We start from the raw sequence: 19463 nt of genomic DNA, 5'->3' as shown, positions 1-19463 counted from the left end.
CTGCCCATCCAACTGACTGAAGCCAGGAGACCCGTGAAGCCTCTACTTATCCACACTGGGAGTTCCCAGTATCCTCGAGGACCAACCTCAGTCTCTCAGAGACTCTCATAGCAACCTGCTTTCTGCCCAGTCTCAACTGCTCTACTCTCCTCAAGAGAGGCAATCAAAGCTCATGGATCCATGCTTAGCAGATAATCCAAGGATTTGGCAGACTTGGCTCTGGAATGTAGACCAGAGCCTGCAGGCTGACTTCCCTCGCTAATCATGCTGGGTGGGTGTAGAGCAGTGTCTGAAACTAGTTAGCCAGCCCCGGAGCAGGGCTGGCTGGGAATGAAGGTTTCAGATGGGCTATGGTGCCAGGAGTGATGGGGACAGTTCATTTCCGCACTCTCTCAAACTTTGTGGGTACTCTTACTGAGAGAAAGGACTCAAGTGTCGGTATACAGGATGCTTTGAAAATTTAATAAATAATGTCTTTAAAATTGTATAAACGATAAATTATCATGCAGTCCTTATAATTTAAAATAATTTACAGGCTGAGGTAGGGAGGGGCCCAGGAGAGTGTGGAGGGGGCAGGTGGGGAAGGGGGCTGCAGGCAAGTCAGCCTCTTCTTGTAGCCTTCCTGCTGAGCACACACACACAGGCTGTGTCTATCCGGATGAACCTCCAGGCAGCCTGCTTCTCATCTGTTGTCAACGCCTTGACGAAGGTGTGAGTCGTGGTGCAGTATGAGTTCCAGTGTTTGGAGTCGATGCCCCGGCACCCACTCTCAACAGGATTGGAGGCTCGGCACTTGGTCTCAAAAAAGTACTGTCTGAATACACTGTTGTTAATGTTCACCTCGGCCAGCACTGTCACCTCCTTGCCCTTGATGTCTGTGGCTGTGGTCTTATCTCCAACCCACACACTGACACTGTCACACACTGAGAACTCCCCCATGTGGAAGACTGGGTGGGTGGATGAGCGCTTGCTCCGGTGAGTCCTGTTGAAAGGGATTGTACCATGGGCCTGGAAGTCTAGATCCAGAGTGTCTGAAGAGGTGGGTGGAGGCTGGGTGCTGAACAGCACACGGGGTGAGTGGAGTCTCCGTTTCTTAAACAGTCTGGGGTCTACAGTGATGTTGCGGGTCTGCCCTGTCACTCGGGCAGCTATTGGTGCAGTAGGGGCACTGCGGGCTCTGCGGAGGGCTGTGTCAAGGGAATGCTGAAGTTTAGTCCAGTGGGCTTCAGGGACAGAGTCTCCTTCTGGGACATTGCTATCTGTGTACGGTTCTGCCTGTACGCCGATCAAAAACGCAGTGATCAGAGTGTAGAACAACATGGACATTACGCTATGCACCTGGAATAAAAAAAGATAGAGGTTACCTAAGTTATACTGGGGAGTGGTGTTAAGCATTATTGGGAAGGTGTCATGCTCCCTCACAGGGTTCTCCCAAGAGGATGCCAGGAGGCTTCATTGGTAGGCTATGGGTAGAGAGCCTGGATTCAATACCCAAAGTAGAACACTTGTGAGAGAAAAGTACGGGCAGCAATCACACTTGGATCTCTGGAATTAGCCGGAGCAGGTTGTGTGGTCATTCTGTTCTGGGAAGCAACAGGGTCCTGCCTAGAAACTTGGGGGTCTCACTCTTTGGGTTCTGTGACTGCCAGCTTGAAGGGCTGCATGGTGATGGTGCCTGCACCCTGAATGTGATTCCCTTAGGAAGGTTCTGGAAGGCATTGAAGCTAGTGTGGCCTGAAGCATCAGCACTGGATTTTTTTTTCCTTCACTCAGTAGCTCTGAGCCTGGAGACTGAGCATTCTTGAAATAAATCCACAAAGCATCACAGGTAACTGAAAGTTCCGGGGGGTGGGGCATTCTAGTTAGGAACCGCCATCTTTCTTTCCTGTGTAAGGAGGCCAATCCACAAGGAACCAACCTACAGGCAGAAGCTAGGACAGAAAGATAATCAAACACCCCTTACCAAGTCCGTGTGTATGTCTTCCCTCCTTCCCCTTCTCTCTTTCATTTTTGAACAGGTATTTTCTTTTTCTTGCTTGAAGGTGAGTATAGAACAAATATCAGGCTCAACCAAGCTCACCCTGAGTGACGCTAGAGTCAGCTCTGTTCTGGGGACCATGGTCCTACCCATACCGAGCACCAGCTCACACCTGCAGATTTGGATCAAAGGCCACCTCCTTTGTGAAGCTTCTGCAGATAATGGCTGGCTCAGAGGGCTCTCCCACAGTGTTTCCCAAGCCCCCAACTCATCTTTTCTCTCATCTCCTGTGCTGATGGATCATTTTGCCTCCTCCCCTATTGTTTCAGCCAATTTTGGACATGTCCTAATCCTTGAAGCTTTCTCTAATAACTCTAACATAAGTGCTCCATCTGTCTGCCTGTCTCTGTATTTCTATGTGTTGTGTGCGTGTGTCTGAATGCATGCATGTGTACTCTTTCCTGCTGAATATGTATCTATATCTATATGTCTGTATGTCTATATCTCTATATGGCTATATCTATATATATTTGGAACTGAGAAAATTTGGATATCCAGCTCAGGTATTTGTCAGCATTTGAAAGCCATTTAATCAACTGCACTTTAGTTTCCTTGAGGGCAGTAAACATGATTTTCCAGGCTGAATATTTAGATTAAGCACGTGTTGATTCTAAGCTATCACATCTCTATTAAGACAAGGACTTTGTCTTCTTTAGTTCTATCATTGCTGTCCTCCCTCTGGGGCCCCTCCACCTGTGGGTTTTCAGAGCATATTGTTTTTCCTCTCTCAGACTTCTATAAAGCCTGTGCCTTTGTTCACCCCGTGTCTGTGTGGTCCTAGAGGACACAGCCTTGTGTAATCTGCCTGGGTGGCAGCCTCCTCCATCAGTATGGGGACATGTATCTTGTGCCTTTCCTTCACCTGGTGATGTGGATAATCATTCTCATGTCTGTCTCCCTCCCAGATGGTGCTTTAGAAGCCACGTGACTTTCATTCCATTCAATCACTGCATGGCCATATACAGTGTCTGGAATGTTATAGCTCCTCAAGAAAGAAGTGGAGAATGAGGAAAACATTGAATGGAGATTTCAGAGAAGCCCACCCTTTGCTTTCTATTATAGTCATGGGTCCTTTTGACTGTTCCCAGGGCTGCACAAGGCCTTCTCATCCGCATTCAACCAGTGAATCCCATATAGTGCTATTCTTCTTGGTGGGATCCAAGAAAAAAATCCAACCACATTCTTTTCTCTTCCAGGAATGTTTTTTGTCGCTCCACTTCTCCAGCCACCCGTACAGAGGAGGAGGCAGTCGGTACCTGAGTTTTTGACTCCCCCTCCCAGATCTGATGGTAAAAGGTCTTGCTGATAATTGTCTTGCCAACTCTTGGAGAATTGATCATTCTTTTGGCAGCTCATCCAGCCTTTTATGTCTGATCCTTTTCTTGTTCCACGCCTTTCTTCTCGGTACGCATTATCTTTCATCAGGTGAATTAAGGCAGAAGACACAGAACTCAAGTCCATACTTTTATACCCAAATTGGTAACACCTGTTAGAACTGGATCAGGAACTGAGGAAAAGTTGACCAGAGTATAGGGTTTCAATGGAAACAAGGCCTGCCTTGCTGTTTCCCATTGTCTCATCCTGGAAGCTCCGCTGGGGAAGCCCATCTTCTTCTAAGCAGACTGCTGACTCCCATAGCTCCATCCCTGGCCCACCTGCTCCCTTGGAGCACCCTCTAGACCTCCTGCTTCCTGAGGGCATCTCTCTGTGGATATTGGCAGTCTCAGTGCAAGACATCACTGAACAAAACCTTCATGTTCAAGTCCACCCTTGTCCCACTTTCATCTTCTGGATCAGAAGTAGTAGCCAAAACCACCTGGTTTCTTCCCCCTAACAGTTCCACAGTCACTCTCTCCATTGTTCCTGTTTCTCATTCTCCTAAGTGGCGTCTTCACATTTTGCTTTCCCATTACTAAGAACATTATGTGTTCATTCACCAGCTGCACATCTCAGCTCGTCCTGGCCTCTGGTCCCTGCCCTTCATCCAGACCTCTCTATGTTGTCTCTCCAGTTCTGCTGGAGTATCGTTCCCTGGAGCTGTAACTTCCTTTCCAGCCTCACTTCTGTGTTTTGGGTTCAGATGGTGGGACTACATTCCACCTGATGTTCTGGACCTTCCTCTGGTGCCGTCTCCCCTGACTTCCACCATTAGGCTTCTTAATGCATTGTTCTGGCCTCAGGAACTCAGTCAAAGAAGCCAGTGGTGAGCCCTTGTCTTTGGCTCACTCAGCCTGGCAACTGCCCCACCTCCTCCCACTTTACCTCGCATCCCACACACACGAGCTCTTGGCACAGCTCCTGCCCTGTGCTTGGGCTCTTTCCTTCTGGTATGCTTCCCCTGCACTCCCCGTCCCCTTTCTGCTCTCTCTATCTACTGTCAGAAGCCATCCTGTTGTCTCCCAACCTCTAACTTCAATGGCATCACTGCAATAACTTCTGACTCTATGCCAGTGGTTCTCAATCTTCTTAATTCAGTTCACAATTCAGTTCCTTATATTGTAGTGACTCTCCCAATCATAATGTTATTTTTATTGCTACTTCATAGCTGTAATTTTGCTACTGTTATGAATCATAATATAAATATTTGTGTTTTCTGATGGTCTTAGGCGACCCCAGTGAAAGGGTCATTTGACCCTCAAAGGGTAGGCTACCTACAGGTTGAGAACCATTGCTCTAGGCAGAGAAATTCTCCCTGGTACATTTGTCTTATGACAGGTGTGTTCTCTTATCCTCTCTGATGGAGGGAGAGAGCTCCACATAGGCAGAAATCTGTCTGCTGCCTTGTTGTCTCCTGTGACACCCACACCTCAAAAGAGCATTCCGTGTGGAGTCACCTCTTTCCTTCTGAGTGTCTTGACTGCTCTACCTGGGGGCTGATATTTAAGGTGTCTACAGACTCTGACTTTCTTAATTTATGGAATTATAAAGTTCTCTACTCTATATAGCACATCCTCACTCTATACAACAGACTCCACAATGATTTAAACTCTTAATGCTATCTGTGGCTTTGCTGTTGGGTTAGCACATGGTATCCATGGTCATTCGGTGGCAGTGGAGACTTGCATTATGGACAGATAGATAGTTCATTAAGAGTTGATCCCTTCAGTTTTTTATTAAAATGTAATTTGGGAAAACCATATTGATTTACTCAAAATGGTATGTTCCCAAACTTTAAAAAAATTATTAGAAGAGTCTCATAGTTATTGGAAAGTACAGAAAAAGAGAGTAGTAATCCACACTGTCTTCCATTCCAGTGACACAATGCCTTAGTATCAAAGAGCATTCTCTCCTTGAATGAAGTGAGCTAGGGACGGTTGATTTATTTATAGTGAACCTTTAAAGTCTGTGTCCTGAGCAGGTGGCAGCCCTCTGTGTAGCATTATGGCACATGTCTGAGTGAGACGTTTATCTGGGAAGGGAAGCTAGGGCTCACATGAAGGAACACCTTCCGTTTCAGGTATAAATGTTCTTGGCTTTGTCATGCTTCTATCCAGAATGGAAGTTAAGTGGCTGGGAAAGAGAGGAGCCTGTTCTCGGGATAGCTTTGCCCCGCCTCCATCAGCACTCTTTCCCTGGCTAACAGAGTGTTCTGTGGATTACCAACATTTACCTACAGAGTAGAAGATGTTCCTGTACCAGTGAATAATCTTTACACAGGTCTGGCCCTATCTGACTAGGTGATGAAGCTGCCAGTCAGAGCTAAACCGTCAATCCTAACTGGTCCTTGTCTTAAGTTGCCAAGAGGCTTACCAGCTAGGCCTGCAGAAGTGCCTCATAGATGGGAAGAAGAGAAATCTCTGTCTTACAGAGAGATGTTAAGAGCTAGTCACAATTCTTGGGCTAGAGATCAGATCTGTGAACCTGGGTCATCAATTGCTGGCCAGAGAAACAATTCTTGTGACTAAGAAAATCCAGCCTCCTCTACCTCACTGGCTGCAATCTGACAGAAGGGTCAAGAGGGTCACATTTTGGTTTCAACTTGGCCTCCGTTCTAAATGTAAGATGGTTGCTGGTTTCCATTTCAGGACTCGAGAATTTTGCTAGAGCCTACAAGGAGTATAAAAGGAATTCAAGGGATCCTTAACTCCCTTGGGAGGGATCCATAAGGTGTCCTGGGATTAACACAAGTGTGTGGTGACAGAACAGAATTTCTACTGGCCTACCCAAGACTCAGGAGGAGGCACAGCTTGGAAGTGACATCAGAGGCTGAAGTCTTCCAGGTATCAGATACACCTAGAGATCTGTTAAGCCAGGCAGTTTTGCCACCTTGTAGAACTGTTGATTCTCTAGGCTTAGGGCTGGCAGAAGAAGAACTATGTCAGACAAGTTTACAGTGACACTGATTCTGATGATCTGGGGGCACGCTTTGAGAGTTAATATATCAGCCTTAAAGGGGCTGAACGATTTGGGGTAATATGGCTAGTGTGTGTCAGGACCACTCTGTTGCTCATCCTCTGCACTCTGTGATTGACAGTGTATCCTGAGATGCACATAATCTCTCCAACATCCAAATGCAATTCTCAGAGTATGAGTTTTGCCTCCATGGGAGCATACATCCATACCTAAAGGAACACACTGATGGTTTATTGCTTTTATGCCCAACATCTCAGGTTTTTGATTATCACAAAGACATCTAGGATCCAGATCCAAGTATGTCTTGATCAAAAAGTACATAAGATGCCTATGATGATGACATGTGACCAAAGAGTATAGAAGGTTCTAGACCCTCTGCTTAGCTGCTGTTCTTCAGAACAGGTGTGTGAGCTATGGGCACAGGAGCAGAATGTGCTGTTCTGAGCCCCAGAGTCACATTTTATGTCTTATCAGTCATCACAACCCCCTGGGACAAGTCTGTGCTCATCCCATCCCATTTTATGGTTTAGGGAACAGAGGACACAGAGATTAAATCACTTGGTCCTTGACATTGGGTAAAGTAGAACTTAGAGCCTGGCCTACCAGTGTCCAGATATGGAACTCTTTCCTACTCTTCTACTCAGGCTCCAAGAATGACCATAGACTTTCTGCCTTACAAGGACACCTGCTCAGACTGCTCTGGGGAGTGTGGAGTGTCTGTCTGTTGCCGTCTGTCTACTCAAGGGCTTGGATTATGTGACTTTTAGTGTGTCCCTAGAAGCTACAGAGCAAAAGGAACTCTTTGGATAAGCCCCATTTGCAGTGCCACTAAGAGCTTTGGCCCTTACTGATCTATAAGGTCTGTCTCCCTTTCCAGAACCTGCAGAGTCTTTCCAGCTGTGTGTCACTGGGAGCTTCCAAGTCTAGCAGCTATAGAATTAGACACCCCAGGAAGGCAGCTGTCCCACAGGCACTTACCTCACTGCGGCCAGTATAGAAAGCTGCGTCCTTGGCAAAACCTTTATTGGGCCCAGACACTGAGGTGAGCTTGGGTCCAGCATGCCATCCAGCCCCCTGGACTGCACGACCACAGGCCAAAACTCTGTGAAGGAGAGCTGATGTTAGATAAGGGTTACCATCATTCCCTAGCAGATGGGCGGACACCTGAGCCCTAGGCAGGGAGGAAGGAATGTCCCAATAAGGCAAGCACTATTTCCACAGTTCTAATATTTTAGCATCATTAGAGCCCAGGAAGGCACAGAGTCTAGTCGCCAAGATTTCCAGAGTCCTAGGCTTATATAGCTCTGGTCTTACAGAGCTCAGGTCTTGCATGACCCTAGTCTTGCAGAGCTCAGGTTTTGCATGGCCCTGCAATGGTACTCGCCTTTACTAGTTTCAACCTGGACACGGTCCACAGTAGGACTCTACCAAGTGTAGTGGTTTCCAGATCCACAGTGGAGTTATGCTCCACTGGTACCTAAACCAAAATGAAAATTATTTTGCACGCTGCCAGAGAGCAGATGTAGTAGCCCTAGCTCCACCCAGCCTTGGTGATGCAGTACTACAAATACAAAAGTCCCAACAATTCCAACAAGCCAACTCTATGATGGAAAACAAGACAAGCAGTGGGAATGGGACAGACCACATGACTCATCTCTTACACCTCTTGCCGTACCAGGACAGGGGTCTTGGGGCACTACGCTAAAAATCAAATTTCAGGAATTGGAAGTTATGGAGATGACACAATGAGGGGAAAATATACCTTAACTTATAGCTTTTAGAGCCACTGTTTCCCTACTAATTCTCTCAACATGATACATGTAGGTGCTTCATTCATTCATTCATTCATTTCCTGAGCCAACACTACTCTTGGTGCTGGAGGCACAACAGTATATTAAACAGGCAAGGTATCGACCTCTACTGTGGACCTCTCAGTCTAGTGCACATAAATAACTTCAGACTCTGCTCGTGTCATAAAGAGAACAGGTATGGTGTGATGAGAGAGACCAGTGTACGGGGGCCATGTAGACAGAGTGCTCAGTAAGGTGCACCTCAAGAAAGCTGCCCTCAAGCTGATGACAAGGAATGGTAGACAGAGTATTCCGGATGGAAGGAAGAGTGAATCCCAAAGCCACGGGCATAGATAAGTCAAAGTCACCAGCATGGAGGAAGAGAGCTGTGAGATGAGCTGGAGAGGTAGAGCAATCAGGTCTTTAGAATGAAGCCAGGGGCCACAGTTGCATTCCTGGGGCCAACAGGAAGGGAGTGGGGGCTTTAAGCAGGAGAGTGTCATGGTGATGTTGAAGGACGAATGGACTAAGTCTGTAAAGAAAGCTCAAGGACAACACCTTTGTCTGTATTGTCTATACATTTTCAAGTCACACAAACCCTTCATCTGGCCATTCCTTGCTCCCCCATGACCCCCATCACTTCCCCCCTTCTCCTGTGGCAGCAGGTGTCATGGAGTGTGGGTGGGAGTGAAAGGTATTTATATCAGCAGGGGAGAGTGAGTTTAGGGATACCATCTCTGAAGCCTGCCCATTTGCTTTCCACAATACATGATAAGCATCCACCTTTAATCCATGGAAGGAACTGAGAAGGAAGAGTAACTGTCTATAAATATTCTAGATATTCCTCTATTCAATGTCTTCTAACCCGAGTGATTGGAATTAGAGAGGCTGCCAATATAAATTATAGATACATAGTTCACAGTTTTATAGACTTGCCTGAAAGGCAGCCTGGTATCTGGTTGAGCTAAGGTTAGAAACCCCAGTGACCCGAAGGAATAGAAGGCATTTCACCCTGCTCCTGGGCATCCCGCTACTGTCATGTAGCTACAGGCCCCCACAGCCCTCCCTAGATTTGTGACCATCAGGCTCCAAGCCCCTCCACAGGTAGAGGACATGACCTGTGGTCATGTGGCCTCAAGACAAATCTTCATTTTAATGAGGTACCTAAAGGCCTAGAGGACTTAGCTAATAAACTCTCCTTCTCAGACACTCCTCCCTGCAAAAGGTATTTAACCTCAGGCCCGCCCTGAAAAGTGGGGTACAGTTTCACTCATCTACTTTCCACCATGACAATAAATGCCTTAAAACCACGGCCTGCCTCTTTTCACTGGGATCTGCTGTGGGGAGCCGTGGAGTCCTTCACCTATAGAGCTGCTGTCTAGTCTCTCATAGAAGGCCTCTCTGAGCTCCCAGCCAAGGCCGAGGCCAATCCAAGGACTCATCCCCTTGGGATCCAGCCAGAGTGTCCCTCTTTTCACCCTTGGCCCAAAGCTAGACTCCCATGCCTCCACTTCGTTCTCAGCTCTTCTACAGCTCCAGAGGTACCTGGGTGCCCAAGAGCCTGAGAACCAGATGGCCTCAGCCTCCTTGCAGGCCAGAGGACCTCCTAGCCAGATCTGGTTGTCCTGAGCCTCAGACTGCACTCCCACCCCCTGAGCAGTGTCCCTGGTGTCCCTGTGGCTTCCTTAGAGCCCGACACCTACCTGCTGACTGAATGGGGTAAGTGCGGTCCACTTCCTGCATCCTGCTCGCCAGCGGAATCGAGTCCATACAACCATAACTTTCCTAGCTATATATCCATAGGCTCTAGCACAGGCAACCTTGGTGTGCACCAGTCTCCTGCCCATACCATTCTGGTGCCTGCTGGCTACATTAGAGACTCCTTCCGACATCTTCCCTGCCCTTGGCCTCCTCTTGTACAGTGCTGGCACAGCAGTTTGCTGCAGAAAAGAGAATTTCCTGCCAAAAATATTGACTGATTTTTATAGGAGGTGTTGCTTTAGTCTTGTCCTAGGAAAAGTTGAGGCTCTAAAATTAAACCCAATTTAAATATTGCCAATTTCTAATGCAAATACATCAGAGACAAGCAAACTAAATGGATACCTATTTTTAAATCCCTAATTGTTCTCATAATTACTTAAAAAGACATCCAATGGCTCTCATACTCTTGGTAAATATGTGGAAATAGAACCCAGCTCATTTATAGACTACCTTACGGTCCTTCTTATAGAATGCAATGGAATTATATTGAAATATGCTGTGCCTCTGTTACTCAGGTCTGGTCTGATGCATTACAGTAATGGTACCTCAGCATCTTAAAACTTGTTGATAATGCAAAGTACTGGGTAGATATCTTGAGGACTAGAAACAAGACAGTTTGGGATTTAATGTTTACTATATTGTTATTTATCACCCAAGTTTAAGAATAATAAGATTCTCTGCTGACTATCTCAATCTCCAAGGGACCGGATGAAAATCACCTAGGAGATTGAGATGTTCCTGTGTGCACATCTGCAGGGGATTTCTGAAGAGGGTTAATTGAAGTAGAAGGTCTGTTCTCAGTGTGGGAGGCTCCTATCAAGGGATGGCTTAGATAGAAAGAGGTTCTAAGACGCAGCAGTGGAGAGGTCCTGCCTTCCTTTCTGCTTCAGGGTAAGGACGTCTAGCACAGCTGTGTCATCCTCTGCTGACTTTACACTAGCAGGCATTCTATAACTGGTTCTCCAAGGAACTGCCACACTTTCTGGTTTGATACTGGTCTGCAGACTTGAGCTTCACGGTCTGAGCACTTAGTTCCTGGGTTCTTTACCTCTCCAACGAGCAGATAGACACTGTTGGGTCACCCGGCACCTATGTGCAAGCCAATTTAACAGAATCCCTCTTTACTATTGCTGTTCTCTTGATCCTGTTCCACTAGAGAACCCTGCCTAATAGGTTCCTTATGAGTGAGAGGTCCAAGTCAAAGAGGACAAACTCAGAGATGACCTGATGCTGTGAACTGCCTACCTGCCTTCCATGGGACCCCTCATCTTAGAACCCAGGAGCAACTAGCCCAGAGTCTTCTAGAACTGGAGGATGGAGAGATTTTACTGAAGATCCTGGAAATAAGGCTGTATGTTTGGCTCTCTGAGCATTGTCTCCCTATCTTCCCCAACCCCTATTTATTTTCTTTACATCTCAAAGGTATTTCGGCCAAACTGTTAAAGTTCAATCAACTATCCCAAGTTCAATCAACAACCCAAGCAACTTGCTTCTGTGGGTAATTCATGGGGAGTGGTAGACATCCCTGTAAGTCCTTCATGCGTGAATATGCAGACTATCTAGCCAGCTGGTCTCTGCTTTCCACTGCCCCTCCCCCCTCCCTGGTCCTTTGTAGCCATGACTCTCAACCCTGGCCACATAGCCAACTCACCAAGCCAGCTTTACATACCCACCATGCTGCCCGTGTCCCACCTCCAGGGAGCCTAATTTCACTGGCTTGAGGCACAGCATGTTCACTAGGAGTTTCCAAAAAGCTGCCCGGGAGATCCAAATATAAGGCCAGCTCCAAAGTCACTCTGCACAGGAGGAGGAGGAAGTTTGACAGTGCATTTGATGAGCCAACTAAGAGACATTCATTGTCAAGAAATCAATATATCTTAGAAAAATATAAAATACAGGTGCAATCATCGTATGAAAAAACAAGGAGATATGGGGGTGGGGGGAATTGTATTTGCAAGCCCTCACTGTCTAGATACAAGCCACATCTGTGAATAGGAGATTTTCTTTTTGACTTTGTCAGGCCACTTTAAAAAAATTCTTCAATGTTAGAGTGATGGTGGCTTGATACTAAACAGTTCAGGAATATTTGCTGACTTTATTTTTCTTCAAAGATTTGGGGACGGTTGACTTAAAGAACCTCTTACATGTCACGTGCTCCAATGAAGCACGAGCCAGTCCCTAAAGCAACTTACATTGTCCAAAGATTCCAGGAAGCTATGTCCCTCTTCCTACCTGGTGGAGTTCTGGGTGAGGAAATCTCATTTCAGGTCTAGCATTGAGATCATGTCCTTGGGGTATAGTGAATTTTGGTACTGCTCTATTGTGATTTCCATTGCTATAGCCATTCTTAATTTTACCCCCTGTCTGTCATTCCGTACGCTGTGCCTGTGTACAAAGGGAGAAGAGCTGGAGGTCTTTTATGCTGTCAATCTGTTTTTCTAATTCTTAGCCTAATCAGTCATTTTCTAGAAAGAAATATGACTGTAAGGTTTGCTGACTAAGAGTTCTTTTGTTGTTCTTTTTCTTTTAAACAAATTTCAGTTTGGGCCACTTGGAGACGATTTGATGTCTTTTAACTATTTAGTGTTTTTGGCAGATCCAGTTGGAAAATAGTGCATCTGGCATCAAGGATTTAGGAAGACATAAAGGTTCAGTAAAACTTATTCTTTTTCCACCAAACGGCCCGATGCTGACAATTCTAAAGGGTTTTGTCACATTTCTTAAAGAGAATCGGTCCTATGGCTCGTTGGGAGATGTTGACGTAAATTACACATGCTCTCTCAGCGGCATTTTCCCAGAGCCAAGCAGATCAAAGGAGAAGCCATTGTGGTTGGCTGCCCTTCAGCTTCGGAATGAAAGAGCATTTGCTGTAACTGTCGGTGGCCTTCTATGGTGTGCAGCTGCCCACAGCCAGCATGGTGTTTACCTGACTGCAGTAATTCATGAGCTCTCTAATGTGCAATGCCACAGAGAGGCTTTCAAAGTACGGCTAATTACAAGGACATTAGAGCTGTAGATAAGCTATCTAAAGGCAAAGCAGCCTTCCATGACACAGAGTTGAGGGAAGAACAGCTTTACAAGAATGTATTGCTAAATAGGAATCCATATAGACCAGCTCATTGGCTTGGTAATGCTAATGATATATCTATAATCTGTGTTTGAGTGCCAAAAACAATCCAATAGTTTTGCAAACTTCTCTGCAACCTTAAGAAAACATCTCTTTGGTTCCAACTGGCTGATCCTTAAACCACAAGAAAAAGATCTATTTCAACTATGCTTTTGGTCTTTGCCTGGTCTGTCCCATGCTTCTAACTATATACAGACAGCAGTACTTGGAATAAAGGGGACTCTGGTCGCTTGGAGTCGAAGTTCACATTGAATAGTAACAGTCTCCAGGTCACGGGAGATCGCAGATGACAACCTGGAAGATGTGAATGAGAACAAACAGTACCAGCGAATGTTAACTTAGACTGGGGCCCTTTATTCAATTTGCTTTATGGGGGCCCACGTCCTCAGTTCTCCTCGAGCTAGCCTGTTCCTCTCAGTGTGTGGCATGTTTTCCAAGCAGTAGGGCAAGAAATGTTACAACACATGACTCTCTAATGCAAGTCAGATGTAACTCCAGGAATTAAGCTAAATATCCATAGCTCTAGAAAGACCTGGAAAGATCCCAGCTTAAGAGATACAGGGGGCGGGGCTGTCTGATGTTTCTGAAGGCCAGACAGCCTTTTCTTCAATCAGAGAAGGATAGCAGGGAGCCAGAGACTTGGATGTATGGATTCTAGCAAAAGGCTGCCTTAGTGGGTAAGTGTCCATGCTGGGGACATTTCTGTTTAAGTTGCACTGTGGGTTCACTCTAAGGATCACCTCACCTAGTCATCCCATTTCAAGAAAACAGGACTCACAAGTGCCTGGGACCAAGCACATCACAGTGCCCACCTCCTCACAACTCCGGAGCGACAGCCGCCTCTGATTTTGAACCCCCTCACTCCTCTGCACTGACATTCCCTGGCTTGTCTGCTGGCTTCACACCCAGAGAATCCAACTCAAGGCATGAAGTAGATAACCGCCAGCTTTGCCCGGGCATGTCACACATGAAGATCCCCAGTTACCCCAGGCTAAGACAGCGATGGAAATGAAGAATTGATTCCCTGGGTTTGTTTGTTGGTGTTGGGGGTGGGGTGTGGGCTGCCGTTTCAGTCACTTCCTGTGTCTGGCCTCAACACTCCAGTCCCAAGTTGTGAATGGTTTACACTAGAGAAGGGCCCTTGGATGTGCATCCATGAGCTATGTTAAGCCGACTCATCTAACACAATATCTCAGGGGCAAAGATCAGAGGCGATGAAAAGCTGCTGTCTGTTGAGGTCACTTGACTCTAATGTACTTACGTTCTAGAATATTTCCCATCTTCTTGGGTTTCTCTTTTTAGGGCTTATTTGACCACAGCAATATGCACAAAAGGAAGGCTCTCCACTGAGGAAATTCACTCCAGAACTAACAAAAGAGCCACAGAGTGCATCTGTCTCCAGAGACCCAGAAGGCTGTGGGTAATGAGTATCTACATAAGCCTGTAGCCTTAGCTGCAAAAGGAGGCTGGAGACTCTAAAGTTCAGTGTGTGTGTGTGTGTGTGTGTGTGTGTGTGTGTGTGTGTGTGTGTTAGAGAGAGAGAGAGAGAGAGAGAGAGAGAGAGAGAGAGAGAGAGAGAGAGAGAGGAGGAAAGGAGAGGGAAAGGGAGGAGGGAAAGGGAGGAGGGAGAGGGAGGAGAGAGAGGGAGGAGGGAGAGGGAGGAGGGAGAGGGAGGAGGGAGAGGGAGGAGGGAGAGGAAGGAGGGAGAGGGAATGCCTAAGCTGGTTTCCTTCCAGTGCTTCCTCCAAGAGAAAAAAAAACAAAAAAACAAAAAAACAAAAAAAAAAAAACCAAAAACCAAAAAACAAAAACAAAAAAGAAAGAAAGAAAATCAGTAAATATCATTTCCACCTTGAGTGGAGAGTATTAACAAAATAACACTTAGCCCACTGTACGACATCTAGTTAATCCAATGAATTTTATGCAGTCTTTTTATAGTATTATTATTGACACTTGGCCAAAGCAGAGCAGAGAAATACGGGCAGAACTGGGTGTATAAAAGAAATGATGCAGTGTCCATTCTAGGTCTCTAGCTGGCCCTCTCGCAGGGGTAGGGGACTGTGGCTTATTGTCGCAGCTGTGACTGGAGAGGCTGGCCACCTGCATACTCAGAGGGACTGAGAGATTGCAGAACTGTATTCGCAGCTGCGTGGCAGTGAGCCGCAGTCAGTCACCTGCCGTCGAGACACTGAGTGGAAAACAGAAACACTGGGTTTTGAAATGATTCCTTTTCTCTAGCTTCGTCCCAGTCCGTGGGAGGAAGCTGCTTCATCGTGGCTGCAGCTCCCCGAACAAGGTGACCTGGAGTGATGGCCAGAACTTGCCTGTGAGGTCAGGAACATCTTCGCCTGGGGTAATTGCTGCCTTAGAGGGAAAGTGAGCCACAGGAGAAAGTTCCAGAGAGAATCGTGCTCTCTCAGTCATTAGAGGCTTGGGATAAATTTTGGCATCTGTTGAATTACCTACTTCTTAAGAGCTGAGGTGTATTTTTATTCCCAGGGATGTCCTGGGGTAGGCATTTAAGGAATGTTTATTGAACAGAATAGAAAACTCTTCACACACTGCTCTGGAGGGAATCATTCTTTTACATTATATTGGAAGATAAAATGTGGCCCCACCCACAACTTCTGAATCTTGTGCACTCTGATGATGTGAGCTGACACAGGAGCACACCATGTCTGTGAGCCGACACAGGAGCACACCATGTCTGTGAGCCGACTCAGGAGCACACCATGTTTGTGAGCCGACGGATGCTGCTGGGAACTAGGACACAGGCCCTTGTTTGGCCCTCACAGTGTACACAGGTACTGTACGAAACAACCCCCTTTCTTCTTTCCTGACCGCTTATTTTACTTGTCCAGTATTTCTCTGGAGAAGGCTGTACTCTAGTCTGGTCACTAGTTTTGTTATGCAATCCAGCGAGATGGGCAATCGCTTCATTGTTTAGTTATAACCCAGGAAAGGAGGAAAAAAAAGAGAAAGCCCAGAACACATATGTGAACCCTGGTAGGGACTGTACAACGATAATGGAAACCATTTGTTGGCCTCTCTCTCCTTTCTGTGTGATTAGCCAGATTCCTGGAACCAGGCCTGTCTGCTAAGAGAACTGCACCTCGAAGGCCTTCCACACATGCCCCATGCCTGGGCTATGGAGTGTTACTCAGGTCTCAGGAAGGTGGGTGCTTGAATGATTTTTGAACTGTTTCTAGTTTCCCTTCTTCTCACAGACCTTATTTCTGCACCCTCAAAACATAGATTAAGGACTTAAACAACAACAACAACAACAAACAAATAAAAATGAAGAATAAAAGAAAAAGTCAAACAAAATATCAACAAGATTCCAGAATCTTCCAACCAGGAGAAGAGTGTATGCCTGAGTGTGTTTATTTTGTCCCACTCTGTCCCCAGGAGAGGAGTTACCTCAACAGGCACATGAGGTGGCTCTACACAAAGAACTGTGCTAAACTTTCTCTGTGTTCTTTTTGCCCATCAGGTTCTATGAGCCAAGTGATTCCCTTTTCTCCATCCACTTTCTAAACCTATCACAGCATTTATGTAAATAAAGTCCCTTTTTCTGATTCAGAGAGCATGGGAGCATTATTTCTAGTGGCCCTACTGTTGTGACCACCACTATCACCATCCACGATCACCCCAGCATTGGCACCAAAATCATCTCAGCATCAGCACCACCATGATCATCCCAGCATCAGCACCACCATGATCATCCCAGCATCAGCACCACCATGATCATCCCAGCATCAGTACCACAGTCATCCCAGCATCACCACCATCATCTTAGAATTGCCACCATGACCACACCAGCATCACTATCACCATCATACCAGCATCACCGTCACGAGCCTTGACATTTTTTGACCACTACTATCCAGTCACCACTGCTATGTTACATAATATCCTAGGACCTAGGGTCACCAAGAGGACAAGTCTTTAAACTTGCCTCGAGGTTTAATTATCAAGGTTCGGTTAATTGAGGTGAGATCTGCCTATGTGGGTGACATTATGCCATGGGATGGGATCCCAGGCTGCATAAAAAGAAGAAGGTAAGGTGAGCATAAACATGTATCTCTATCTCTCTCTTTATCCAAGCTAAAGGAAAAAAGTGAGCAACAAGCTGCCTCATGCTTTGGCTACCACGACATCCCTGCCCTGATGAAACTGCATCTTGAAAGCAAACTCTTCCTCCCTTAAGTTGCTTCTGTCAGAGCATCGAGGAATGTAACCAAGCCAACCACTAGCCAGGCAACATGGCTACTTTAAACATTTTGCCACTACTATTTCCAACTCTACCATCAACAACTCCATCACAGTTAGATCACCACTGTCATGACTATCATCACTATCTCCTGAAAATGAAGAAGCCTTTGAATCTATCAGAGTCTGATAGCCTTCTCTTGGGCCAGCTATCAGAGTCAGTTCCTGAGGTTGGTAAGTAATTCCCAGAATGGTTCAACTATTTAGGTCTGTGCATGTCCCAAATGAATGGTGAATCAAGCTATGTCCACAAAATCAAATTTCCAATTTCCTATACATTATACTATTTTCCAGTTTCAGTCTAGAGACTGTTTTTTTTCTACATCTCTTCCCCTCCCCTCCCTGTGCCTCCCCCTTCTCTCTCCTATCTTTTTTTTTCTTTCCTTTCAAAGGAAATGCATATTTTATGACAATTTTCAGTTCAGACCTTAATAAACTTTAAAATTATCTTAAAAATTAATACCTATAATTGCCATGAGAGATTTATATCTATAATATAGAAAAACAAATGTAAAAACCAAAATGAGGAGTTATGTCCCTGGCTTCTCCAAAATGAGACAGGGACTTCCTATTGCTTAATGCAATTGTTAAAGGTGTGTGCACAATGTTTATAGGCCATTGTGAAGCTTTTCCTATCTGAAGGCAAGTAGATCCTGAAGAAAGGAAATCTCTCTCTGAATCATCCAGAACATAAAACTCCCATGGAAGTAATCAGCTCCCACCTGAAATAGAGGAGCTATCTCCCCGAAAGTAAAGGCTAGACCCTTCCACCTTCAAATGAGCAGTAGCTGGCCAGCTGCCCCAGATGGAGGCCCTAGACTCTCCTCCTTGTCATTTGTTGCTTCTGGTCACTATGATGAGTGAACTGAAATTGGGTTTGAGTTAGGGCTTGTGGGAAGAAAGTCAAAGATCCCCCAAAGAGTCACTAAAGGCAAACTGCTTAATTGTAGGTGTGAGAGTTGAGGTATAGCAGCCTGGTGTGTTAAAATATTAGGTGGTTCACTGGCATAAACTGTTGGTTACGAACAGTTACACCTAGTACTACTAATGATAAATAATTTCTATAGTGTTTTATCTGCCAAATACTACTACCTCAGGGCTTCGTGTGTAAAAAGTAATAAAAGTATCTTTGAGGTCGGTGTTTTCCCATCCCACAGAAGCAGAGACTCATCCTGTCATGCAACACCTGCTGGTACACAACACCCTGATCCCACATCTGACCAACTCAAAGGAGTCAAGGTTGCTGTGGTGGAGTGTTGATTTCTGCTTCAGTGACATGGGTAATGGGTACGTTGGATTTTGTATATTTTCTTTTCTTAAATTTACCCAATTTCTAAACAAATGAATAGAAACAAACAAAAAAGTAAAACAGTTTTCTAGAAACACTGTAATCGTTCCACATATCTGTCATCAGTCTTTCCTTGAGGGAGCCCAGAGAACAAATCCACCTTCACTAAAATACTCTAACCACCTAAAATAGGGCCTGGGAGGAGCCATTATTCTGATAGAAATGTAGTCATGGAAGACTGGTGACATGGATAGGTTCAGTTGCTCTTTACTGAGAACAGTATAGAAATCAGAATGTGGCTGTCTTAAATCCCTTTCCATGTCCATCAAGAAAAGCCACAGGCAAGATGTGAGCTACTTGCTCTGGGATGGGGATGTGACTCTCTGTTGGTTGGCTTTTTGGGTGTGAAGACCAAGCCAGAGGCTGGAGCCAAGCAGAGCCTGTTAATATTTCCATTCATGGACATGCAACAGCAAACCGTTTCATACATTTATAGGAAAGCATCAAATACAATATCTTTGTTGTGCTTAATCAGAACCAGAGTAGAATTCCAGGAGACAAGAATAGAAATTCATCCTAATGATTTCATTCTTAGTCCAAAACATACAGTTTTTCCCACTCTGTTTGTCACTTTCTAAAACAAGAAACCACCAAGGAGTGCTATTGGTTTGAGGGGTGACTTGAAAGCAAGAACACTGAACAGAAAACAGAGCTATCCAATGGCAAATGGAAAACCAGAAATGGGGTCACTCTGGATTATTGAACTCACTCTCCCTGTTTATGCAAAACACTCAACCAGGAATGAACTGCCCAGGCTTCATGCTCTCCCCAATT

General features: G+C 45.6%; 1 protein-coding gene and 1 long non-coding RNA gene across 5 annotated transcripts in view; one reads left to right on the top strand and one right to left on the bottom strand.

Annotated features, from left to right (window-relative positions):
- Window positions 1–435: 435 nt before the first annotated feature.
- Window positions 436–19463, bottom strand: part of Ngf (nerve growth factor) — a 51095-nt gene continuing 32067 nt past the window's right edge. Inside the window, exons 2-4 of one of the 3 annotated variants that reach the window (NM_013609.3) lie at window positions 11612–11738; window positions 7370–7493; window positions 436–1338 (exon numbers count right to left, since the gene is read on the bottom strand). In NM_013609.3, the coding sequence (NP_038637.1) occupies window positions 601–1338; window positions 7370–7493; window positions 11612–11673 (924 nt within the window). In that variant the 5' untranslated portion in view covers window positions 11674–11738 and the 3' untranslated portion in view covers window positions 436–600. Of the gene's footprint in view, window positions 1339–7369; window positions 7494–11611; window positions 12499–19463 lie in introns of those variants that run through there. The other 2 variants (XM_006501108.4, NM_001112698.2) reach the window with 2 other exon arrangements.
- Gm46818 lies at window positions 15409–18684 on the top strand. 2 transcript variants are annotated; one of them, XR_003954539.1, is made up of 4 exons: window positions 15409–15873; window positions 16140–16244; window positions 17177–17515; window positions 18499–18684. It is a non-coding gene; the product is annotated as a predicted gene, 46818 (long non-coding RNA). The 2 variants fall into 2 exon arrangements; XR_001783945.2 differs by having other exon boundaries at window positions 15409–16244.

This window comes from Mus musculus, chromosome 3 (genome assembly GCF_000001635.26).
Source record: "Mus musculus strain C57BL/6J chromosome 3, GRCm38.p6 C57BL/6J".
Classification (NCBI taxonomy): Eukaryota; Metazoa; Chordata; class Mammalia; order Rodentia; family Muridae; genus Mus; species Mus musculus.
The sequence above is the reverse complement of the archived record's forward strand: the minus strand, read 5'-3'. Positions and strand labels throughout refer to the sequence as shown.